General features: G+C 37.3%; 1 protein-coding gene across 1 annotated transcript in view; it reads right to left on the reverse strand.

The window, feature by feature from the left end:
* COL25A1 (collagen type XXV alpha 1 chain) overlaps window positions 1–27117 on the reverse strand; it is a 451340-nt gene that overhangs the window by 175718 nt on the left and 248505 nt on the right. The window contains exons 3-4 of the mRNA XM_047090485.1: window positions 26883–26927; window positions 24819–24826 (exon numbers count right to left, since the gene is read on the reverse strand). Of these exons, the coding sequence (XP_046946441.1) occupies window positions 24819–24826; window positions 26883–26927 (53 nt within the window). The remainder of the gene's footprint in view (window positions 1–24818; window positions 24827–26882; window positions 26928–27117) is intronic.

A 27117-nucleotide genomic window follows, 5' to 3' on the forward strand; every position in this document is an offset into this window, starting at 1 on the left:
AACACTTACTGTCTAAAAAAGATTATTGGAAGGTGATTACTATAATTCATGATCTCTTGAAAAGTCTCAAATCCACACATTCAGATGTCAAGTTTATTTTTCTTTTCAGGGGAAAATAGTATGTAAAGTAGGCATCCAGGTAAAGCTGTAGAATGACATCATAGGAACTCTGAGTAGCAGCAGGATTGTCCTGATGGCAGGAGGTTTTAAGGAACAGAAGATGGTCCTAGCATGGTGCCTTCTCAATGAGATTCCTTAAACCAATGCAGTTTGACCTACAGTCTGTGCCACTAAGTGGAACAGATACATTGACATCTGCAGTACCAGGAACAGGAATCTCACCCATCCTCACTACATGTTGAAACTTTTCACATTTCATCCCCAGTATCTCGTTGCCCAAGTTATAAGGTGCTTCAGAAATAATTGTTAGATTACTAGAAGGTGAGAATATTTTGACTAGTCCAAAGATGGTTTACAATATCCTTAAAGAATCGTTAGTAAGCCTACTATTCTTACACTACAGGATTCTATTTTCAAAATGTACCTTCCCAAAAGAGTTTTCTTGGCTTCTGTTCATTGCAGAATAAACACATCTTGCCAAAGAACAAGTCCTTCCCCTCAATGGAATCTTATTCAGATAACAGAGATGGAACCAAGACGGAAGCCTATGGGGGCTTCAGAGGAGGATTTACATACCTACACACACGCCACTGAACAAAAGGCATGAGAATTCTACCCTGAAGAAAAATCACTCCCTGGTTAGATTTAGCCTCCATATCCAATCAATGTGAGACTGTTATATCAAATTACTTTGTGAATTATAAAATGCTATACAAATGTAGTATGGCAATTTATAGCAGCTTATAAAACCAATACCAACAATTCATTCTACTAATTCAAATTTAGACAAAAAGTGTCTCTTAATTTAAAAAACAAATTAACATGCAAATGATACACTACCGAGAAAAGCAATTGAAGAAATAAAGCATTATGGGTTATGTGTATTAATTTAAAAATGACTTTGCAAAGACTGCATCATCTCTCAACATCTATAAGCTGTTCATGCTTCCGGGGACTTACACGCTTGACTGAAATAAATATTATTCATAATTTATATTGCCTGTTGTGTTACCCTATAGGATAGATATTAATAATTCTTACCTTAGCCACAGTCACATAATACTACTTAGATAACAGTATTTCAATTTAAGGTTTTCTTTTCAAAATTACTTAATCCCTGGTGGTTTTAATTCTGGGAAAGAAAAGCCATATTCCACTCCAGAGGGGAAAAAATAGCTACAGGCTCTAGCCTGGTGGGTATATCTTTTCTAAAATTTGAGATAAAGAAAGAGTGAGAGCAAACATAGAGACGGTCTTGTTGGGTTCGATGTACTGAAGAAAACAAAAATTGATTCAAAATGGAAGATTTCTTCCATTTTCTTTTCTTTCTCAAGAGTAAACGTTCATAATAAGAACACAGAAAAGTAAAGAATTTTATCATGTGCATTTTTTTGTCATTAAAAGTTTCACATACTAAATATAAGTAAGATAAAGACTCTCTATATTAATCTACAACATTGAAACTTATTGGATGCCTATCATTCTACTGAGGTTGATTCAAATTTTTGCTTACATCTTTTGATATAAATATTTGACTATATCACTGATTATTTCCTTATAATACAACACTGAAAACACAGTGTTACTCCAATTATGAACTTCATATGTTTTATTTACTTATTTTGTGGAACATAAAATACAGATTATACATTTTCTAGGCTATAGTTTTACATGTGTATACATATGTATTCATACAGATATATATTTGTAAATCTACCTCTATGAAGAGAATAAAGAAGGAAACAAAGAAGGAAAATAAGAGAAAGAAAGGGAGGGAGGGAAGGAGGGAGAAGAGAGAGGTGTGAGGAAGAAGAGAGGAAAACGTATACAAAATGGCAATTATCCCTGGGTGGTGGACTTATGGGTAATTATTTCCATCTTTAGAGTTTTCTGTACTTCTCAAAATTTTACTACTACAATGTCTTGATTATAAAAGTATTTGTCACATGATACAAATTCACTGAAGAAAAATCTTAAACAGAATTTTAACTAAGTTGTTAAAGTTTTTACATACTAAATTCATTCATTCAAAGGTCTAGGCCAGTGATTTTGAATTCCATTTTCCAACTTCTCCCAATTCAGTGTGTTTTTAATCACTTGGACGGATGTTGTGAAACAAAATTATCTTTCAAAATTCAATAAGGAAAGATTTTGAATTCACTTTCAGGGTGTGTCCCACATCACTTTTAGTAGATTAGGAGTAGAGAAAGGGGCAGGAAAGTTCCAGAGTCAAGCACTCAATGATAGGAAGTTGGCTCCACATAGCACAGGGATCCTTACTAGGCTGAGTTTGTTAGAACCTTTGCTATTTGGCAAACCAAAATATTTGGGTTTGGGGATTTAGCTGTGTCATTTCATGGATTCATTTAAAGAAGATATGCTTTAGGCTATAAATGTGTATTAAACTCCTAAAACATAATACTTATCCAAATCTTTTCACCAACTGGCATGGAATCAGGAAGGGCTATTGAGGTGTAAATAAATGACAAGTTTTACAAACATTTTAGTAGGACACAGTAAACATATAGAACACATGTGAGGAGAGACACCTGCACAGCTTCATAGTTTTAAAAATACATGCTTTTTAAAGACTGCAGAGGCAATTTTTACTTCCTTGACAATTTTTATTACATTGCATATAACGAATAACTTGGTTTCTGCCATGTTTATTAACATTTTTAAAAGTGTGCTATTTTGATTGTTCCAGATAAATACTGGAAGCCAATTTATAAACATCTCTCAGGCTTATTATATTTATTTAAGTGCCCAATTCCAATTTTCTAAAAATTGTGCAAAGGTGCACTAGACAGTGCGCTCAATAGCTGTATGTCCTAGATGTTTTGCGTTAACAAATCAGTGCTACAGAGTCAATTAATTCATAATGTACGACTCACATAATGCTTATTGCTCTGGGGAGAAAGAACCCTAAAAATGAAAACCTATTTTAAAACTGGGGAGAAGAAGTTTTGCAAATTGAGAAGCTTATGTGCTTTAGGATCCAAGATGTTTGGGACTGCATCATAATAACTACCACTTACTATCATAAGACACCAAGAGCTTTATAAATGACACCCCTGTTACAATAAGCCTGTGAATTAGGAGTCATTTCCATCATTTTATAGTTGAACAAACCAAGTCTCAGAGAGGTTAGTAGCATCCCCCAGAGTCACACAGCTTCTAAAAGGGGAAGCTGGAATATGAACATGGGTCTGACTTGCTCTCACTTGCATCATACTGGTGGCTGAAGCTATGGGTTTGGAAGAGATTACCCAGGGGAAGCAAGAGGCACTGATTCTTCACCCTCTTTTGAATTGAATAAAAGTTTTTGTTGCTCTAGTTAGAAATATCCACACATGAAACACTTAAAATTTTACACACACACACACACACACACACACAAACCTTTAAGTCCATTCATCAATTCTCTAGTGAGTCATTCACCCCAGGATAAGAGAAATATACCTCTGGGTAGAGAAAGAGAAACATTTCAAGAACAAGAGAGGATGAGTGTCCCAGAAAGGAAATAGGAAAAGAATTAAAAACGGCAACAAGCTAGAGTTACAGAAGTCAAGCTTTGAGAGAATTTCAAAAAGAGAAAGTAAAATGAGGACCACAAAGAGTGTATGGCATTTAACCAATAGGAAGTCAGAATCTTTATTGCAACTGGTTGAGGAGTGAGGTGAAGAAATTAAGACAAGAATAAGCTCCTCAGGGGGCGCCTGGGTGGCTCAGTGGGTTGAGCTTCCGACTTCAGCTCAGGTCATGATCTCACGTTTTGTGAGTTCGAGCCCCACGTCAGGCTCTGTGCTGACAGCTGGGATCCTGGAGCCTGCTTTGGATTCTGTGTCTCCCTCTCTCTCTGACCCTCCTCTGTCTCTCTCTGTCTCAAAAATAATAAAAACATTAAAAAAAAAAAGAATAAGCTCCTCAGAGAGCAAGCAGGTGTTATCTGAAGTGCCAAGTATGATAGGTTGTTAATGGCTGCCTGGAATAATGGGTTACAAGAAGGTTCTGGGATTGGGAAAGAGTGCTGGGATTAACCAGCAAAGGGCAAAAAAGCAGAAAGTATGTGTATCAACTATTTGCCAACCTGCATAGAGAATTCTTTTGAATAATTGTGTGTGAAGGGAAGGGAAAATAGGATAGTAGCTAAAAGGAACACTGGGCTGAGGAAAAGTTTTTTTTCTTTTTTTTTTCATAGTAAAAATGAGAAAGATTTTAAAATGTTTACAAACTGACAGAAAACTTAGCTAAGAGAAAAGAAGCAGCTTGTGAAACAAAACAAATATGGTGTCAGAGAATAAGGGTCAGGAGATGGGGTGTCACTTTGAGAAGAGGAGAAAGAAAGTGAGGACAAAGATACATTTGGATGTACAGAAGCAGAAAATGGAGGTATTCTGTGCTCTAAATCTCAAGGGATTCTGAAGAAGTTTGCCAGGTATGTGATGGGTGTGGGAAGAGTAAGGCTGATTATTCATTCATTCAGCTAATATTGCTTAAGCATCTCCAGTGTGCCAGGCATCCTTTGGGTACTAGGAATATAGCAAACAAAACAAAGTCCCTGCTATCATTCTTATTGGGGGAGAAAGATTGTAAGAGAATGTTTATAAATAATGTGGCAGGTGGTGATAACAGCAAAGATAAGGAGGCTAAGAGAGCGATTCAGTGGGAGGGTGCCATTTTATATGGTGGCCACAGAAGGACTGTCCAAACAGAGGAAAGGCGGGGGGGGGGGGGAGGAACAGCAAGTGGAGGGCCTGTAAGGTGGAAATAAAGTGTAACTGACAGTGCACCTGGACTAGAGGGAAAAATGGAAAAGGGGTAAGGAGTGAAGTCATAGAGGTGGAAGGGACAGATTGCATCCAATTTTATAAGTCATGATAAGAAGTTGGCTTTTAACCGAAATGAGCTAGAAAACTGCAGGGAGAAGGTTTTGCACAAAGAAATCATATAATGTGAATTATATTTGAAAAGGATCATGTTCATTGTGGGAAAAGGGCTATAAGAGGGCAAAGGTGTCAACACAAAGAGAAGCTAGGAGGCTTTTGTAATGATCCAAGTGCAAGACAAATGATGGGATGGGCCAGAGGGTAGTTAGTGGTGAAGGAGGTAAGAAGTGGTCAGGTTTAGCATATATTATGAAGAAAGCGGTGCCAGATTTGCAGACAGATGAGTAGAGGAGTGTGTGAGAAAAAAGAAGAATCAGAAATGACTCCAGGGTTTGACTGGGGCACCCAAAGGAGTAGAGGTGCCATTTCCTGATGAGGTCTTGAAGACTGTGAGAGGAGCACCTTTGAAGAGTAGAGGCGGACGAACTGGTTTTAGACATGTTAAGTCTCAGGTGTCTGTGAAACACCCATGTAGAGATGTTGAGTAGAAAGTTGGATACATGAGACCAGAGTTCATAGAGGAAGTCTGGGTAGAGATATAAATCTGAGAGCTTTGGAGATACAGATAAAATTATATGAGATCACCTACTGAGTAAATATAAATAAGGAAGGAAAACAGCCCCCCCAAAACGAGCCTTTGAGCATTCCAACAGGTACTGGCTATGAAGAAGAGAAAGAACTAGCAAGAATGAGAAGAGGCCAGTGAGGTAGGAAAAGTGCCTTGAGAAGTTATATCAAGCAAGGGGATAGTCAGGGAAGGTGCTTCAAGAAGAAGAGAGCAATCAACTCTGTTGAATACAGTCCAGTGAAATTCACACTGAACCCTGACTACTAAATTTGTCATGGTGAAGGTAATCAGTGATCCTGACAAAAATGTTTCCAGCAGAGTGGTAGAGATGAATGCCTGGTTAGATTCAATAGAGAATGAGAAAACAGATTTGGTGACTGTGAACAACTCTTTCTACGAGTTTTGCTGTGAAGGGCAGTGGGAGTTAACAAATGCAAGAGTGTCTGGGGAAAGGTCTGAGGTCAAGAAGTTGATGTTTAAGATGTCAGATAAGGCTTAGGGGCACCTGGGTGGCTCAGGTGGTTAAGCACCTGACTCTTGATTTCGGTTCAGGTCATGATCTCACAGTTTGCGAGTTTGAGCCCCACATCAGGCTCCCCGCTGACCAGGCAAAGCCTGCTTGGGATTCTGTCTCTGTCTCTCTCTCTCTCTCTCAAAATGAATAAATAAAATTTAAAAAATTAAAAAAGAAAAGATGGAAGGTATGGCTTCATTTTATGCCAATAGAATTATCCAGTAAGGAGGAAAAATCACTGATATAGGAGGGAGGCAATTCCAAGAACAGTGCCTTGAAGAAGGCAGAGGGATTAGCTCAACTGCACAAGTGAAGGGACAGTTGATCCCTTGTAACAGGAGGAAAGGATGGTGCAGATGTGAACAATTATCAGATCTGGTGGTGGGAGTGTATACAAGTTATATTCTGATTGCTTCTATTTTTTCGGGGAAATAAGAAGTAAGGTTACCAACAAAGTTAAGTAAGAAGAAGGTGGAGGATTCAGGAGCAAGAAAATAAGTTTGAAATAGCTATGAGACAAAGACAGTGACTGGATGATGAACATAGATCAGGGACCTGGGCAGCACCATGCATCCTCGTGAGATTAGTAGTGTGAATTTAAAATGAAACCAGTTAACTGGGTGGTTTTTGTCCTCCCTCATTCAGTGAGGTGGGTGCAGGTGCAGAGTGGAGGGTGAGTTGTATTTTACGAGGCTTGGGTTTCCCTAGGCCAAGCCAGAGAGAGAGGGAGAAGGGCTTTTAGAGGTGTATGCAAGAGTGTGATTAAAATGACACATGACGACATCTAACTTATTAAGGAGGAAAGTGAGGATATGGGGGAGGGTGTGTGGGTAATGGTTTCCATTCTTCCGTCAGATATAATTTTTACTCTTCCTGAATTACTTCTTTGACATAACCACTGAACTATATTTAATAAGTTCAATTGTACCAATGCTTTTATAAATTAGTAGAATGTATGATGTGTTGACCTGTGGTTAGTTTTTACCAGCACTGTTTCAACAGTTTCTTTAAACATGCTTTTATTTGAGTTATTTCATCTTTCTATCTCTTTAGACTTAATTGTAGAAATATAGTCTCAAAAACAAAGTATAACAATAATAAAGATGTTATCTATATTTATTCAAAAAGGACTCAAAAATGATTGAAGTATAGAGTAATGATGCAAAACATTTGCCTAAAGTACTCAAGGTTTTCTTACAATTCTTAGTGTCTTTAGACATTGTTTGTGACAAACTACTATAGAATTTATATGAGTCACCCATTTCCTACATTTTCTGTAACAAGGACAAATAAACTTTACCAACCAAGTCACAGAACTTTAAGGGTTACAGTGGCCATGCAAACAAAGTGTTGCTGAAATGCCAGAGAAAGAAATACGGCACTTGAAGCACTCAGGCACTCCCAGCAGGATAGACTAACCAAAGCATTTTTTTGTTTGTTTAATGTTTATTTGGGAGGAGGAGCAGAGGCAGAGGGAGAGAGAGAGAGAGAGAAAGAGAGAGAGAGAGAGAGAGAGAGAGAGAGAGAGAGAGAGAGAGAGAATCCCAAGCAGGTTCCATGCTGATTGTGGAGCTTGACGTGGGGCTTGATCCCACAACCGTGAGATCATGACCTGAACCAAAATCAAGAGTCAGATGCTTAACCGACTGAGCCACCCAGGTGCCCCAGGACTTCTGTCAGATTCCAGAGCCTATGCTTTTAAATTTTTATGCTATACTGCATCTTAAACAGTAGAAGGTAAACAATAAACATTTGGTTTAAAAAAACTCATCCTTATACAAATTTTTATTCTATCAACCTACTAAATTCTAGGCACTATGGTGGTGTTAGAAAACCAAGGAAAAGATAAGGCATGGGCTTTTCAAGAGGGAACCCACAGTCACAAACAACAGAGATGTGAATACATCTCCAGATTCCCATCCTTTATTGGGCTTTTTCTTCCCACACAAACTGGAAGGCCTTTTGACAAAGGCTCAAATTGTGAAAACTATTACAGTCTTCTCTTGTCACTGTAATAAAATTGATTATATTGAAAGATAAACCACCTTAATTTACTTTAACATTATATGGCTGTACAGTTAGTGATGCTGAGACTGAATTAGATACTGTAATGCACTCTTCAAGAGTATATTGAATACACTTCATTTCTTCTGTAATATAAATGTTCTCAGTTGAGACAGGGAATGTAACTTAGCATTTTTAGAGCCACTGGCTAAATTACCTCTATTGACGAGGCTCGGCAGGTTCTTTCTCAATGATTCTAAATAACTGCCGAGGGATAAAAGATAGAGCTCCATGGGCCATAGCCACAGCATGCTCGGAGCCTACTGGGGAGAGAATAAAGCACAAGCTCCTGTGCATGAATGGTTCTATGTTCTGCCTGGAGCATGGCTGACCGGCCATCCCTGAAATTGTATAAATGAAAGGAAGTAGGCCAAGGTAGACATTTGTATTAATAATTGGCATGCATGAAGTAAATTAGGCTATCCCATCAGGTCCCTCCTAAAGGAGTGGAAAGGCAGTACAAGCCTCCAGAAATAAAGTCTGCTAAAGCAATCTTTTTCAAAGCTTTTGACAAACTGCAAACCTCAGCCATTTATTTTTTTCTCATTGAAAGCAGAGTTCAGGGAGAAGTTTCAGTTCGGTTCAACACACGCACACACGCACACACACACATAATGTATAGGTGTACGAAGCATGAACTAGGACATCAGAGTTACGTAGCATTGTCCTTATTCACAAAGGAAGTCAAGGGACCTGGTTCTGCCATTAAGCAGAGGGAGGATTTTTCCACCGATGTCAGAGGGCAGGTGTAGTGTAGTTCCAGGTTCCTTTGGCTCCTGTGCATATTCCCACGTGAACAATCTGTAGTACAGTGGGATCTGGTCCTCTTACTTGTACAGTCATGTTGAGACTGCAGGCAGGAATAGCAAGAGGCATCCCAATCAGAAGAGAGAAGTCAAGAAATTCAACCAAACCACACTGATTTCCAAATTTTTGAAGAAAACAGTACATTTGAAACCTCTTCACTTTCTGATCCTACAGAATAGAGTTTAGCCTGCCTATTTCCTGGTGTAGAAATTTCCCAGGTCTCTAAATTCTTCTTGCAACATCTCCCTTTCATGAAGAGACCATAGGAGGGAAAAAGAATGGTGAGAAATAGTAAACCTATTCAATAGTAATGCAGAATCATGTTTTCTTCTAATCTCTGTAGAAAACAAATGAATTTGTTTTGCAACAATATCTTTTACATCAAAAGTATGTATCATTCAATCTTAATGACATTCCATAATAGATTTCCATTCTTTAACTTACACCAATACTCACCATGTCTCAAAAAGATTTAAATCCATAAAAGCAATCAAAGTTTGTAAGTAATGCCAAGTCGTTCAAATATTTTAACTCCATTCGATAATAAATAAATTCTCAAACTTTCTCTTAACCTATTTTCATTTAAATCAGGGTAAAACATAGGTTTAACCCAAGTAATTAAAGAGTAATACTAATTAAAAGTAGGAAATAAATTTCCTTCATGGTGTTATTCTATTTCTTAACCATGCAGGCATTTAAAAAAAAATTATACGACTTTATGGCTGATTAAAACCTGAAAGACATTATTACCTAAAAATCTTTCTCTTCAGAAACTGAAACATCCACGTGCAGAAACAGCACTAAGTCATGTTAAGCGCTGCACAAGAAATACACTTGATGTAGCTTGTGCCATGATAATGGGAACACAATAAACTGTGAAAAATGTCATTTCTGGAAAATTATTTGGCTAGCATTCAGCAAGAGATAAATCTTTGTAATAGATGTTATATGAGGACTTTGATGAATTGAACTTATTAAAATATGGAGCATTTTAGAAGATATTCCCTTAAAATGAATTATTTAGAGAGAATATACTATATACCCTTATTCATTCATCCATTTTCATCACTGCAGGATAGTTCTGTGTCAGTGAGACAATGTCTTCCTTCAAATACCTGCTTGGGCTCCACTTTTAGTTCTCTGATTTAAAGAATGAAAGAAAACCTGGATTTAATCTTGAGGTTCTCATCAATTAAAATTCTATTTTTTTTGTATTTTATGCACTCTGAAACTTTCCAGGGTTTGAAGATAAAAATCTCAGGAAAAGATCCTTCTTCTAAATTTTTTTTTTTCTACTTAGCAGAAAAGTCTGAACTACAAGGCATTCTGACTGAAGAATCCATACCTTGGTCAATTGCTACAGATGCATCATTTTTAAATTTGTTAGAAAGAAATTAAAAGCCCATAAATATCAAATATTAGAACTTAATACTCTACTATGGGGACTTAGTGTTCCATTACATATATATTTGGATGTTAGACAAGGAGCCAGTTTTATATAAGTACACATATTCATATTTCTGGGATTCATATGATGGCTTTAATGGAAAATGCTTAACAACATTTAGCTAATTTTGGTTATAGTTTAAAAGTAAGAAGTTTGGGGACTTGGGTGGCTCAGTTGGTTAAGCGTCCAACTTCAGCTCAGGTCATGATCTCATGGTTCATGGGTTCTAGCCCCACATCAGGCTCTGTGCTGACAGCTCAGAGCCCGGAGCCTGCTTCAGATTCTGTGTCTCCCTCTCTCTCTGCCTCTTCCTCCCCCCCACCTCTTTTTTTTTTCTCTCTCTCTCTCTCTGAAAAATAAACACACATTAAAAAATTAGAAGTAAGAAGTTTGAATACTTATAACTTAGGAATCTATTTAGATACCATCCTTGGTATCCTAAGGCATTTAAAAGGCTAGCCAGCACAGAATGAGACAAGGTGAGAACAAATATGTAACAAAAGAGATGTCATTTCTAAGAGATTTATCATGTTGATTTTAGCAGTAAGCCACCTGCTGTAGCTTACAAGCAAAAGCGAGATGTAGCAAGGAAACATTTCACACTTAAAATGATGCTGACTTCCAGTCCCCCAAAAGAAACATTCTAATATGAACTGACCACTTCGACTATCATCATAACTCTTCCTAAAAGGAATCCTTATGTTGTTCACGGAGTCTAATTTACTGACAATATAATAAGGGTATTATAAATCACTTAAAGTATTAAAAGTAGGTTACATCTTGGCAGTCACTGTCCTTAGGGTAATAGACCAAGTTCCTGCTTCCACAGAAAGATAAGACAGGTCAATTTCCAGTAATAATTTACAATGAATGAAAGCTTTCTTATTTAATCTATTTTTAACTGAACACAAGTCTAAATGATGATCAAGGTGGTTTAGTTACTAGAGTTTCCAGAAAGTATTGGAAGTTCTAGAAATGAAAGAAATCGCCTACTCCTTAATGACAAAATAAAAGCTTCCCCTCACAATGACAAACAGGAGGAACTTTCTCAATCCAAATTCATTTCCCTTGTGGTTTTGATTAAATAAATGCACATCAGAAACCTCACATTACAGAGAATGTACAATTTCTGTAGTGAGGTTCTTCCAAATTATGATATCTGATACAAGGTCAAGCAATCTCTCATTTCATTCAAAATGTTCCAATGATCTGAAATTGCTATCAGTTTACGTTTTGCAAAGTCTCTCTTCCTAAAGGCTATTAACATCATGAAACTAAAGATAAAATAAGGATTTTTTCCCTCTCTCTAAACAGGAGAGTTAATGCCTATGGGAAAATAACATTATAAACAAATAAAACCCAGGGGATCTAGTGGGGCAAAGGAATAAATCCTCATCTTTCACACAACTTTCAAACTGGTAAACAATATAAGAATTCAAAAATAGTTTCTTTTCAACTCATGCCATATAATGTACAAAGTAAGGGTTTGTATGTAATGGCCATGCCAGATCCACTTTGCAGTCAGACAGGAGAATTCAATGGTTAGGGGCTTAACTTTAATATGCAAAGTAGAGGGTTGGGTGGAAATGGAGGGGGGGTTTCAGGATAAATAATCCACACAACTGGAAGTAGAAGTTTAGGTCATTTCCTATCTGAGGATATACAGGGCATATTGGAGAATGGTCAGACTACCTGAAAGGAAACCACAAGCTGATTAGTTCCACTCCAAGGGATGGTTTTTAAAAACCCGTTCTTATTCTTTACCATTGATTGGACATCTAAATGGAAGGCTACATATGGTGAAAGATATATACACTAAGCCATTACAACGGAAGGGCGATAAATTATTCAGGGTGCCTGCAGAGAACTCTGTAATCCACTCTTTCCATTTTCACTCTCACCTGTGAAAAAGCCTGAAACTGTATGCCAATTGGTTGTTAATAATGTGCTCTGGAAGGGAGCAAGTTGAAATTGTTCCCAAAACTGCAAATCAAGAGACAAAGTACATGTGTCTACTACTGTTGAATGAAATTATATATCAGAACAAAAGACCGTGTCTGCAGTACAGGACTAAAGTATGCTTTCATGTGTCCTATAAAATCCAAAGCTCTGGGCAGCACAAAGCTCTGGAGTGCTTATATTTCTACTCCCAGAAGAATACCCTAACATAGATGTAGTTAACGGAAGCCTCCAAAAGGAAGTTTGTGATATGAAATTTAAAATAATTGTTTTTTAAATTTGTAGTTTCCAGATTGGGTTTCTACTGTGCCTGCCAAACATTCTCCTTCTTTTTCTGTGGGTTAGTTACACAAATATGGATTTCATTTGTTTATTAAGAAAAGGAAGTGGTGATTCAGCCACTTTGTATAGATGCCCTACTGTTCCTGTCTCTGATCTTCCACAGGACACTGGAAGATGTGACGGGTCAAAAGCTAAGAGAGCACAGTGGGGCGGTGATTAGGAAAGGTAAGCCCTTTGCCTCTCTGGTTTGATCTGTAGCCCAGGAGGCAGCCCTCAGGCCTTCTGATTCACCTCAGTCCCTGACAGCCCCTGCTGCTCCATTTTTGTCCTTTCCCTCAATCTGGATAGGCTCTGGGTAGCAGAAATGCTCTTACCAAACTCTCTTTCTTTTACATAGGTCCCAAATGCCAGTTTTCCAGGAGTCTTTCATTCTCCAATGTGTCAGGTCAGAGATACTGTCTTGCTGTCTTTCTCTAAAAAGTTTGTGGATCTGTGTTTATTTGCTACAGGAAGATCAAATGCAAACATACCAAAGCTTAGTGCTGCCCACATGCCACTTATGAACCATGTGTCACAAGTGTGTCACTCCCTTTCCCTGAGCCCCTCTTAGAGCTGATGAGGAAAACACAGTAATACTAGCAGTCCCGCCTACTTCACAGCGTTGTGGCATCAAATGATCCATACAAAAGGGCTTTTGATCACCAACTTCCAACTGAATGTATTGCATAATAATCAGCCAAGAATGCTTGCAAGTGAAAGATGTACAATATGTATATTTACACATCATAGGCAAAGTTATAAGGCTATATAAACGGAATATGAAAGCTGAATCAAGTGAAGGGACAAAAAAAGGAAGGAAGAAAGATTTACAGAGAAGGAAGAAAACAGAAATAAAGGAAAAGTGTCTATTCTTGTCCATATTCATCAGGGATCTGGAGAAGTATGGCTTTAAGAAGTGCTTATTTGAAAACATCACTATGATGATTAATTTTGTGTCAGTGTAGGTAGGCTATGGTGCCTGGTTGTTTGGTCAAACACTAGTCTAGATGTTGCTAGGAAGTTATTTTATAGATATATTGACATTTACACTTATAATCAATTGACTTTAAGTAAAGCAGGTTGCCCTTGATGATTTGGGTGGGCTTTGTCCAATCAGCTGAGGGCCTTAAGAGCAAAACTGGAGTTTCCTGGGGCACCTGGGTGGCTCAGTCATTAAGTGTCCAAATTTGATTTCGGCTCATGTCATGATCTCACAGTTTCATGAGATTGAACCCCACATTGGGCTCTGTGATAACAGCATGGAGCCTGCTTGAGATTCTCCCTCTCTTTCTGCCCCTCCCCTACAAGTGCTCTTTCTCAAATATAAATAATAAAATTAAAAAAAAAAACACCTGGGATTTCCAAAAGAGAAGTAATTTTGCCTCAAGACTATAACATAGAAACCCTGTCTCAGATTCCAGTCGGCTGCCCTGCCTTACAGGTGTAATACTTACCAGCTCCCACAATTGTGTGGCCAACTCCTTAAAATAAACCTCTCTCTGATAGACATTCTATTGGTTCTGTTTCTCAGCGGAACCCTGACTGATATAATCACCAAAGCCATTTTGATTGGAGAACCCAATGGATTCCTTTCAGCCTTTGTCTTGTTTGCTGTTTTGCAGAAGCATCTGCATTCCACCCATGCCAGCAACGCAAGGCAGAGAGGATATAGCCCCAAGTGAATGATCATTTTTGGTCACAATGAGAAGAGTCTTCTAAGATCATAACTATCTCCATTTAGATATCTTACCAATAACTCAGACTCAAAATACTCAACATTGACATCTTTTCCCCTTTTATAAAAGGCTCCTTTTTTGGAACAGCTGTTCCTGCAGTGTCCTATTCTGTCTCCACTGTAGAATCATCCTTCACTCTTCCTCTGGTTCACTCTTCATATTCATTCTATAAATCCTATTACTCTTCCTTGGTAACTTTTGTCAGATGAAGCCCATCCTATGTATGCTTTTAGACTAGCCTAGATTTTCTTCATGTTTCCTCCAGGAGCTAGTTACTCTGAAACCAATCACTCTAAATTTTTTGCTTACCAGCTTCACATAGCTTGTTCTTCCTTCCTTCCTTCCTTCCTTCCTTCCTTCCTTCCTTCCTTCCTTCCTTCCATCCTCCCTTTCTCTCTTTTTCTTTCTTTCTTTCTTTCTTTCTTTCTTTCTTTCTTTCTTTCTTGGGGGGGTGTGGGGGTGTGGGGAAGAGTGACCTAGTAGGGGAGGGACAGAGGGAGAGGGGGAGAGAGAGAATCTTAAGGCTCCATACCCAGCATGGAGACTGACTTGGGGCTCATTCTCACAACCATGAGATCATGCTCTGAAACGAAATCAAGAGCCAGATGCTTAACTGACTGAGCCACCCAGGCACCCCGCCCACAGCTTTTTTTATTAAAATTTAAAGTTCATACTGCTAAGTCTGGCATTCAAGGCTCTCCATGTGTAATCCTGACCAATCCTCCCAGAATAACCTCTATTACTTCTATCAGGAGCCACCTACTCCAGATACCTTGGCCTCTCCAATGGCTCATTACCACCTCTCAGGCCACTCTCTCCCTCTTCACCGATCCAATTATCTTCCATCTTTCAAGTCTCAGCTCAAGTTCCAAGTTTTCTAGCCATTCACATGCTTAATGGGGCTTCCTCATTCTGAACTAGTGCTCTGACTATCTGGCTCATTCATTTGGCATTTAAGTATAACATGACTTGTGTGGTTGATAAATAGTAAACATAGGCGAAGACTATTTTCTTGAATCAGATTAAAAGCTGTCTGAGACAGAGGCTATATTTTTAAAATAATATACAGAACAAAAGAAGGGAGGGAGAGATGGAGGGAAAAACTAAATGAGAGACCTTCCTTTGTACTCACAAGCTGTGAGTTACAACTTGGCACTGTGTGTATCTTCCATCCAAACATTATCCTAATTTCCCATAGTGGGAATAATCAAAAGAGACATTTTAATAAAATGTGCTGTCCTGAGTATGCATGAGTTTTCCACTTGTGGTTGATTTGTATTACATCCATTTTACCTCCTCTGGGTAAAATGACTGATAGGTATAGACACCACGGTCAGGGAAAAAAGTGATGCATGGAGATGCTCTGAAAAGCAGCACCAAGGCCTTCTGTATTGGTAAACACAGTGGACACTTTTCAGTCTTCATCCTATTTGCCAGTTTGCAGTATCTAGCACTGTTCACCACTTTCTTCATTTTAAGACTTCTTCCTTTGTGTCTCCCTTGACTGTAGTAAGTCATGATTCTCCTTCCACCTCTCTAAGCACTCCATCTCAGTCTTCTTTAAAAGCTCCAATTTTCCCACCTATTTCTTAAATGACAAACTCTAAAGTAGAGTGGGAGAGGGTGTCATCTTCATAAGCTGAGTGGCTTGATAACTTCAATCACTTCAACAACCAGCTATACTTTCATTATTCCTAGAGCTCTCACTCCAGCTCAAACCTCTCCCGAGTGGAATACCAACGTAGACAACTGGCTACTGGATGTTTCCATCTGGATGTTCCATATGCATCTGTAACTCCTCATCAGACCAAACCTCCCCTGCCTTTTCTATTCCTTGTTCCAGTGGCCTGAACTATTATTCCCCAGAGAAGGCCTGAAAAATCACCCCCACTTCTCCCTCCTCCTCATCCCTACATCTAGTCACAAATTTCTTCCATTTCTACCTCAGTAAGAGCACCTGAATCTATCCCATTTTCTACTTCTCTCCAGGCTACTGTATTCTCAGCTAAATATCTGCAACAGTGATTTAGTCATCTCTTGCTTCCCTTTTGTCCTCCTCTTGTCCTTTAGGAAGAGTGATCTTCTAAAATGTTTGTCTGACCATGCCTCCCCACTTCTTAAATCCTTTAGACTCTGTATACTCTCAGGGTAATGACTTAGCATGGCATGCACAGTCCTTCACAGCTTCATCCATTCCAATCTCTGCTCTCTTGATTTACTGCCTAATCTCCTCCCTGAACTTTACATTTCAACCTATTTAATATGCAGCTTCCCCAAATGCCATTCTGTCTTGTGTCTCAAAGCCTTTGAAAATGCTAGCCTCCCTGAAAACATTGCATTACTTAAATTTTTCATGTCAACAACTCCTTGACTTACCATAGATCCAGAGGTGTCCCTGATCCCATCCCAACCCAAACCTAGGTTATTTATCTGCCCTGTTGTTCTTCCACTGTACCTGGACATAACCCAAGTGTACTTCATCTCACATAATATTGCTATGTTTTTGTTTTGCTTTGTTTCTACTAGACTCTAAGTTCCTAGAAGAGGGAATTCTTTCTGTATTATAGTCTAGGACCCAATTCAGATCAGACAGGTCACTTGATCAACTTAGGCCAAATGTAAGCCAATTTCATGGTGTCCACATAACTGGAAATTAAAGAGGAGCCACCCTCTTATAAGAGGAAATCATACCATTTAAGTAGCTAGTTTGGAAGAATGGGGACACCGAGGCCTTCTCTGCAATCACATGCCCCACAAAGATTATTGAATGCTTACACAGTCATGATGAAATGGCAATGTATCCCTTCAATTACTCATTTGACTTCGTTCAAAACACTAACACTCAAAATGACTCCAAACTTCTTTCTAATAGCACTTTATTTTAGAGTGGCTTTCTTGACCAGGGCCCACAAATCCATAATTGGGGAGGTCATATAATTACTTCCCCATTTGTCCCAGAAGATATATGCAGGTGCACAGGCAGACAGTCCTAGGAACTTGGCAACATGACTAAGTATTTGGTCACAAGAAAGCCAAACAGGAAAGAGTGATGTGACACCCCATTTGTTTGTAGACTGGCTATTAGAAAGGTTTGCAGGTGTCTGATCACCAACCAACAGCAAAATCTTTAAAACCACAAGGTTCTTTTTAATAATTCTGATTGCCTGTGCTACCTGTTGTTTTTTTTTTTTAATCTAAAGAGAAACACTCTTCTAGCTCTTTCTTATTTCATCTACCAAGTATCTTTGAAAGAGAGAGGATCCGTGTCTAACCTCTCTTTGGTTTTAATATCTATTTCTCACCAAAGAGTGACATTTGCTTACTTTTCAAGCCTTGTAAGAGTTGCTTTAAAACTGTTAGTCATTTTTTTTCACAATACTATTACTAAACATTAAGCTTTCACCTGAAACAATTGGGAATATGAAACAAAATAGATAACCAAAATTGTTTCTAGTTGAGGAGGTCACTCTAAACCCAATACTATGTAGACACAAGGTTATGAAGTAACTCAGTGGCATGAGAGACAGGACAGAGAAGAGAAAGCTGTAACAGGGTCTGATGTTGCTGAAAGATCTTATAAGTGCTTAAAGTTAAAAAGCCCTCCTTATCAATGATGTTACAAAGCAACCTGGGGGTCCTGGAGCTTGTGGCCTGGCATTAATATCCTGCTCTTCTTATAAAGCAAACCCCAAAGTAAAAAACAAAACAAAACAAAACAAAACAAAACCCAAACTCTTCCTTTTTACTTTTTTTTTTCTGTTCAAGGATTCTAGTGATAATAGTTTTGATGAATGTTTTTCTCTTCTAAAATGTTACAATAAGACAGAATTCACATTATTACCCAAGTGACATACCCATGTACATCTCTCTGGGGATTTCTAGCTATTTCTATTTCTCTCTTTTTTTTTTGTTTTCATTCTTTCTTTTCCTTTCTATTTCTTAAGGAATTGTTTCCAGACAGGGCAGCAGAGATTAGCTGTTCACCAAATTTGTTTACCTTTTCTTCTGAGCCCACAGATACATTTCTTGATCTCCTTCACAGTTATGTGTGAAGATAGGAGTTGACGCTTGCCCAAGGAATGTGGTCAAAAGCAATATAAACCATAAAAACCTGTATCTCAGGTGGTGGCAGAAGAAAATCTTTCTAACTGACCTTTCACTCTCTTTCTTTCTTTTTCTTATCTCATGGCTGCGTATCTATGCCCAGGGTAACTTTAGAACACTCATATGAAAGACAGCAGTCTCCATCACTGGATCTCTGCAAGATTGCCCCTCATCCTGTGTAAGAAATAAATGTGTATTGTGGTAGCTACTAGCATCTCAGGGTTTGTCTGTTACAATAGCTATAGTTTTCTAAAACAGATGGCATCTAGAAATAGACCACAAGAAAAAATAATGTTGCAAAAACTATTGCCAACATTTTTGTATGTCTATTTCCTCCTGCCCTCCTTCCTTTTAAACAACCTATTTACCTCAATTAGTGGGTCTTTACCCATTATTTTTTCCTTTTCAAGAGTTCTAAGGTTCTGCTTAATCTGGCACTAAATCTACATAAACAATATCAGAGGAAGCATTGAAGCAAATTACCACTGAGTACAGTTCCCTCTTCAAACATGGCAGCTTGAACCACTCAAAACAGAAGACATAAAAAGACACTGGGGAATCTATTCCATGTAAGAATTATAGTTATATTTTCTTTTTCTACCTTTCATTCCAAGACACAACTTGTGTGCAGTGTCCCAAAATGAACTACCCATCTGTGACAGCCTATGGTCATTCTATTATAGCTATGTCCCCAAACAGCCTTTAGACACAAATTGATGCTCCAGGCTTGTTTTGTTTGTTTCTCTGGTCTCTTATGGTGACTGCATCTGAATTTATATAGTCATCCCAGAATCACTGCAGTGATTCTGCTTCCTATAAGATGCATCGTTTGCTCTATCAACAAGAATACCTTATTATTATGGAAAAAATAAGTCACCACACATACAAAAGCATATTCTTTGAGCCCAGATAGAAACAAAAATATTTTAATAATTAAGCAGGAACAAAGAAGAAATTAAAGAAACATCTGCTGAAATACCCCAAGACTATTTTATTCTTAGTTTTCTTGAATTAGATGACTTATAAGCTTGTTTTGAGTAGCCAGCAATATGAAAGAGCACATGGAGTTGGGGTGCCTGGGTGGCTCAGTCGGTTAAGTGCCCAACTTCAGCTCAGGTCATGATCTCACAGTCTGTGAGTTCGAGCCCTGCGTCAGGCTCTGTGCTGACAACTCAGAGCCTGGAGCCTGCTTCAGATTCTGTGTCTCCCTCTCTCTCTGCCCCTCCCCTGTTCATGCTCTGTTTCTCTCTGTCTCAAAAATAAATAAAAACATTTTTAAAAAATTAAAAAAAAGAAACAGCACATGGAGGAGACCTACAGATAACTAAGAAAAGCTTAATATGAACCATAGATGATAGAGGGAAGGGCACAACAGAGAAGGCATTTGCAAAGAAAGTGGTAAATCTTAAATCTTACTTGCCTGAAAAACATCTTACAGAAATATGGGGTAGAAAGGGGCTTTGCAGAGAGCTAGAGATAGACATGGGTTCAAATTTTGTTTCTGTCTCCTGCTAAATGTGAGCACTAGGGCAAAATAACTTGACTTGCCCAATGCTCAGCTTCTTAGTCTATAAAATGGGTATAATAAATCTCTAGTTCACAAGGCTGGTATGAGAATTGGTCTATAAAGTAACACATAGGTAGGAAGTTACCATAAATTGTAATTATTAGTGAATCTGGAAAAGATTTACTATTGACTTAAAAGTCATGTTGTTTTTTCAGTATGAAGTAAAGATATCAGAGTTTTTCATCTAAAATTTCCTCAGAGATTTCTTTTTCCTAATTCATCTACCATATTGGCAGAAATAGCATTGTAAGCTTAACTTGGCTAAGTCTGCTTCATTCATCTGTCAACAAGATTCTGGGCTTCAAATTGAGTTGACAATTGCTGAAGGTAGATGGGACAGAACGGGCTACACAAGAGCGTCATATTTCGCACCTCAGAGGGTTCTATGCTACCAACAATAACATCATATCTCTGTCAGTCAAGCACAATTATATGGCTTGATAGACTGATACAAATACAAAGCCAGTTAAAACAGGTCTCTGGACTCTTTTCTGGCTACAGTTATAGGGCTTGTTTGAATATCAGAATAGCGTCTCCTCTGGGGACAAAAGGACAGAGAAACCACATCCCCCACTGATTCTAAGAAAGGTCAAAAGTAGTGCAAAATTTGCTACATTTAAAAACTCTGAAATCACTTTGTAAATTTTTATCTGACTCTTTGCTTCTTATTGAAACATGATTGCATTTCTAAGAAATCCAAAGTAGGCGGTACAATTTCATGGCATATGGAATCAGGTAACACAACAGTCAGGCAAATCATTCTAGAAACACATTTGTGATATCCAAGCTGGGCATTCAAGGCACTTTCATGGATTCCTTTAAAGCAATGTTTTATTACATGTTACCTTTATGAAAAAGAAAATAGAAAGAAGTACCTGTTATTCATGTAAAAGTAAATTACACATACTATTATAAAATTGCTGCATCGCAGCCTTTTATAATGGAGACCCCTATGGTAGCAATATCTTTTTGTCAAAATAGATAACCAAGTAATAAGCTGAACACCTTCCTAAAGAGTGAATTGATACGTGGGATCTAATTCAAGTTGTATTTCAAGTTTTAAATTATAAATGACCTCAATATGCAAGATACAGAAACTGACAGAAGAAAAAACACTTCAGCCACACACTAATCTAGTGTGATATATCCAATATATCAAATGAAGATGTAAATGTAAGGTTGTAAAATTAAATTTTATCATTATACTTTTTTGTTTTTTTAGTTTTACTTCAGAGTGATTACTTCAGAAGGGCAATGAAAAGGTGACTCTTAGTGACAAAAGAGATCTGTTACTGTCAATCAATCTTTCATTTGTTTGTTTCATAAGTGTCCACATGCTGTTTTTTGCACAACTGAGCACATGTCACAAGTGAATGACAAAAAAATACAAACCCCAACACCAGGTTACACTTCATAATCTTTCTGTACATGGGAAGCCATGGCAGCACAGAAGCTCGTGGCAAGAAGGAAGCTTGAGGAATTTCCTTGTGCTAAGTATTCTAACACAGGTTCAGTGTCACAAATTGCTCACCAGAAGGAAGACTATGGAATTTTTCAGACTACCTTTGTGCCTTACGTTGTATTTACAGGATGGAGGCAAGGGCAACTGCCATTACAATGGCGGCGTAAGCATTGATATTTCCTGTAATTTCTTATTTGTGCAGATAGCTAAATATACTTTTTAAAAACACAAAAAAGGAAAATAAAATTTCTCTAAAAATAAAATTACAGAAACTTTCAGATTTCAGTTCATGGAAAAGAAATGGAAGGGGAAAATACACATAAAATTAAATGATGCTAAAACTAGGAAGACTATGGTCACTTTAAGTTATAATTGTTAATAATTGGATATTATATCTCAATATATCATTGGTAAACCTATTTAATCATAATAATGCCACTGCTTACTGATTTTTATTCAGATGCAAGATATATAATGGAAATATTTTATAGAGTGATCTCCTCTGAAGTAAAATTTGATATAAGGCAAATACTTCTTGAAAATCATATATGAAGGTTTATTAGAAATTAGAGCCTCAACAGGATTCCATTATAAGATATTTCACCCATAAGGATTCCCATGATATGGGGTTCCAAGTACTATAAGACTCCATTGTATTAGTAAAGATAGCATAATCAATACGTATTTTTTTTCTCCTTTTCACAATCGATGGTTTTTCATCTTACCAAATGTGAGTGACTTATCTTTTAGTCAGTATAAAAACTCATGATTATACCTTATTTCTTAGATTTGATGCTGTTTCCTAAACACATTACAACTTCTTTAAAATGCAATCGAGATGGGACAGTATGAATGCTTATTTTATGGATTAACCACTTTACATTTTTTGGACATGTTTTTATTATACACAGTTATTTATATAAAGAAACAGGATTGGACCCATGGCCTACCACTGTTACACAATGATCCATGTTGCAACACACTCAAAACTCATAAGGAATAGGGATAATGTGGTAAGTGGAAAGGGTTTGAACCAGACACATCTAACTGAATTCCAACTTTGTAAACCCTCTCTAGAGGTAAAACTATTGATAATTAACCTCTATGAGTCTTCCTCACTGAACAATGGGAAGGGTAACACCAGGAATTTTGTGAGGCAAAACGGAAGTATGTGTGTAAAGTTCCTAGAATATTGCCTGCCACGTGTAGACATACCTCATTATTATTACATTTCACTTTTTTGGGCTTCACGGGTATCTTTTTTTTTTAAATACAAAGTGAAGGTTTGATAAGAGACTCTTAAAAACTGAGAACAAACTGAGGGTTGATGGGGGTGGGAGGGAGGGGAGGGTGGGTGATGGGTATTGAGGAGGGTGTTGGGATGAGCACTGGGTATTGTATGGAAACCAATTTAACAATAAATTTCATATTTAAAAAATAAATAAATAAAATAAAAGACAAATGCATTAAAAATAAAAAAATAAATTTGGAAAAAAGTGAAGGTTTGCAGCAATCCTGCGTTGAGCAAGGTACAGGCACCACTTTCCAATGGCATTTGCTCACTTTGTTTCTCTGTGCCACACTTTGGTAGGTCTCACAATATTTCAAATTTTTTCATTATTATTATAACTGTTATGGTGATCTGTGATCGGTGTTTATGATTCAGTGAAATCTCAGATGATGATTAGCATTTTTAGCAATAAAATACTTTTAATTAAGGTAGGTCCCTTATTTTTTTTAACATACTACTATTACACACTTAACAGACTACAGTATAGTGTAAACATAACCTTTATATGCACTAGGAAGCCAAAAATTCACTTGGCTCACTTTATTGTGATATTCGCTTTATTGCAGTGGTCTGGAACCAAGCCCATGATATTTTCCAGGTATGCCTGTACTTGGGGCTTAAACACATTAGTTCTATTTTCTTTTTATATACTAAGAAAGGAAAGAACAATTAAATCTTTAGTGGAGATCCTGGACTAATAGATGTTTCAAGAAAGCAGGATCTAGATGGCTGCCTAAATTTGTGAAGGACCAAAGAAGAAATACTAGAACCCGAAATGTCACCATTTGGCAGAAGCAAGATGTAACTACACCTTCGCATGTCTAATACTTACTTACATCCACATCCACACACACAAAAAAGTCTTGAACTCTCTATTCTGGCTGTAATTTCCAGAGTTTCCTCTGGGTAGTAGTGGTTTGCTTCTAGCTTTAAAGACAGAGGCTTAAATATGAAGCGAAAGAATAAAGTTCCTAGGCCTGGGGCATACCATCTGCCTAGCATTAAGGAAGAGCTGAAAGTCAGTTACAGAAGCAAAGTCATTTCTAACATGATTTATGTTCCACCCTTGAACGTGGCAGGAAGACTGCAAAAGATATTTGGAAGCCAATGCTTCCTCTGAATAAAGTAAACGAGTATATGCTAAGCCCCTCTCCCTGGACCATGCTGGCCTGTTAGATAAGTTGCCAATGTGGAGTCTTTGAACCCTGGAGCAAACTGGCTATTTGGGATGAGAAAGTATCTCAAGGCCAATGATCATGGCTACCGTAAATGTACAGTGGACAATGCAAACACTGGGGTCAGACAACAGATATCCAGGATATTATTACTCAAAAACACATCCAGCTCAAAGCTGACAAGATAATCTGTTCCTGTGAGTGCAAAGCAGGCTGGAATGCGGCAGCTCTGACCTACTCAAGGAACGAAAAAAGAGAGTGCAACTCTCCAAGGGCTCCATCTCATGTTCTTTATGCAGGCAAACTCCAGGGGACTTCAAAGGGAGTATTGCCTAAGGAGGGAGTACCAGACCAAGCCCCCGGGGGGTATCATTTCCATGATCATGTTGCCATCTACATTTGGTGGACTGGCAAATGCAAATATTTCAGATACAAGTTTAAACAGATGAAAAAAGAAGTGCGAAATAGCTTGGGGATTTGCTTGCAAGAGAAACCTCAGAATTCCAGGAAAAGTATTTAATATCAGGAGCTTCATAAGTTTGTCCAAAAGTCCCAAGAGAGTAATTGGCTTGTGAGCATATCAAAAATAAAGTCTTTTTTAATTGACACATATTACACTTCAACATATCCAAAATAGTGTACTAAAAAAATAATTTCCCAATGTTAGATATCCTTCAAAGGTCAGTAACATTTTTCTAATTGAAATATAGATTATATTTTGATGTCTTAACATAGTTTTAATATACATGATCCTGATTAACGTAGAAGATCCCAAATGCAGCAAATATACTTACAGGAGGACCTGTGGGGTAGGGGTGGGGTGGAGAGAATAAGAGAAAGGGAGAGATGAATTAGTGAATATGCAAAATATGAAGATTAAATAAAAGATGAAAGCATTGTCATAATCATCATCAAAATACAAGGGACAAAGAAGTCATCTAGACTTCAATGGTTCTTAATCTTTTTTTAGGTCATGGAACACTTTGATATCCATATCATAAAAGTGTATTTATCCATACATTTTATCCATATCCATATCCATTTCCATTTTATCCATATCATAAAAGTGTATTTACATCTATCTGCACACAAACTTTATATAAAATTTCAATGGATGTTCAGATTCCCTGAGGCCTCTCTATGAATTACTGAAAGGCTCATCTTAAGATGGCCTATTTATATAGCTAAAAATTTAGATAAAATGTGAATCAGGAGGATCTTTGGTCATTGATGACAGCCCAGTTATAAAGAATTGATATATAACTTTCTGGAGTTTGGTAAAATGGCTAAATGAGAAATGTACCCATTATTTGTTCTAAAAATGTTTTTCATTCAGTAGCATTGTCAATATATAAAAGACTAAACCCTGATGTTTATATGTTTCTTTAAAACTGTATTTTCATCAAAACATAGGCAAAGTCTAAGAAAATTTCAATATTTTGCACACTGTATGCTCAATTAAAACACAAACACAAGTTTTTAGTAGTCAAGAAGTTAGGAATTGGCTTTTTAAATTTCTATAAAACTTCACATAAGTACAAAATTTTTACTTTCCCCCCCAATCCTTTTTATTTCTTTTGACAAAGATCAATTCACCATTTGACTCTGCTAATGTTTTATTATTTCTTTTTCCTTAAAATACATTTATAATCCATCTTTAAATATAAAACTGCATTTTGTGAAAGGGATACCTGTACAAACTTCCAATTACTTAGATTAAATGAGGTTGAAAGATAACTTTTAGGAACACTTTTAAGGGAATTAAGCAGGTATCTTGCCTAAATTAGTAAATTTTTCATAAATCTCTTTCACTTCAACATATTTTTTCCAAAAAGAAGAGGAAATGAGACAAAAAACTAAAAACATTACAAATCAATCTGTTCCTTTTTTTTCATAGATCAGTATTTTTACTGTTTCTACTGGAAAAGAGCATTTCTTAGCATACTTGAATCAAACCTTGAATTACTTTCAAAGTGAAGAAAAAACTCAAATAAAAAATGTTTTTTGAAACCAAATATCCAAATAGTGTGTGCACTTACTGTCTGACTTGTTTTATAAAGTCTAAGGCTCCAAAACGACCATGTGAAGTCTTATCAGGCCATCAACTCTTCCTTGCAAGGTAAGAGGAAGGTACATATAAGGATTTGGCCTAAGAGCAAAAACTCACTGAAATAGGCATCAGGACAATTGGTTCTGTTTCAAGTTCTGCTCTTAAAAATTTGCGTGGCCTTGGCTGGATCACCTGACTGTTCTGGGGCTTCCATTTCCTCAACTACAAAATGAAAATGCTGGATTGATTACTAAAGCTGCTGTCATCACTAAAATCCTAGGGTTATATGAGAGAAATAAAAATTCCAAATTTTGAAATGAATGAGAGTAAAAGCATGACAAAATTGTACCAGTTGGATAAAATAACAATAAACCTTTCCAAGACATGTGCCCCAGTGTCCCAAAGCAGATGTTTCCACAAAGATGTGTTCTCACAAAGATGTTTTCTCCATGCATGTACATGTATGGAGACAGAAGCATGGGTGATATTGCCACACTGTGTGCAGCTAAAAAAGTCTCCACTGTACACAAAAAGGACCAACTTAACCTGATACAGTAAATAACCCCAAATTGGGTGCCAGTGGTTATCAAATTTAACAACTTAACAATATCTTCCAAACTTCTATCTATGGTTTGATGGAAATAAGGAGATGATAAAAAAAAAAAAAAATTCTAGGTCTAGTAGAGAAGATTTAGACACATTCACAAGCTTGTGGGAAACCTCCAGCAAGACTATATAATCATTAATTAGGAGGAACAGATGCAGGAATCTAACCAAAACAATGACAGAGAGCAGCTGAGAGACTTACCAGATTCTCCTCTTCGGCCCCTCTTACCTCGTTTCCCCGGAGGGCCTGAAATACAAAGAATTTTTTGAAAGTGGTTTAATTTTTTTTTCTTACTCCAAAATGGCTAGTAAATAATTATTGATGTATTTTATCACTATTTTTAACTAATAACATCAAAGAAAGGACCAGATATTTGTAAAGGCCAGCTTATCAGCATAACTCTTAAGCTTCAGTTAATTATAAAACCTATGCCAGA

This window comes from Lynx rufus, unplaced genomic scaffold, assembly GCF_022079265.1.
Source record: "Lynx rufus isolate CCGP_SWC_20201006 ecotype Redwood Valley unplaced genomic scaffold, mLynRuf1.p SCAF_3, whole genome shotgun sequence".
NCBI lineage: Eukaryota > Metazoa > Chordata > Mammalia > Carnivora > Felidae > Lynx > Lynx rufus.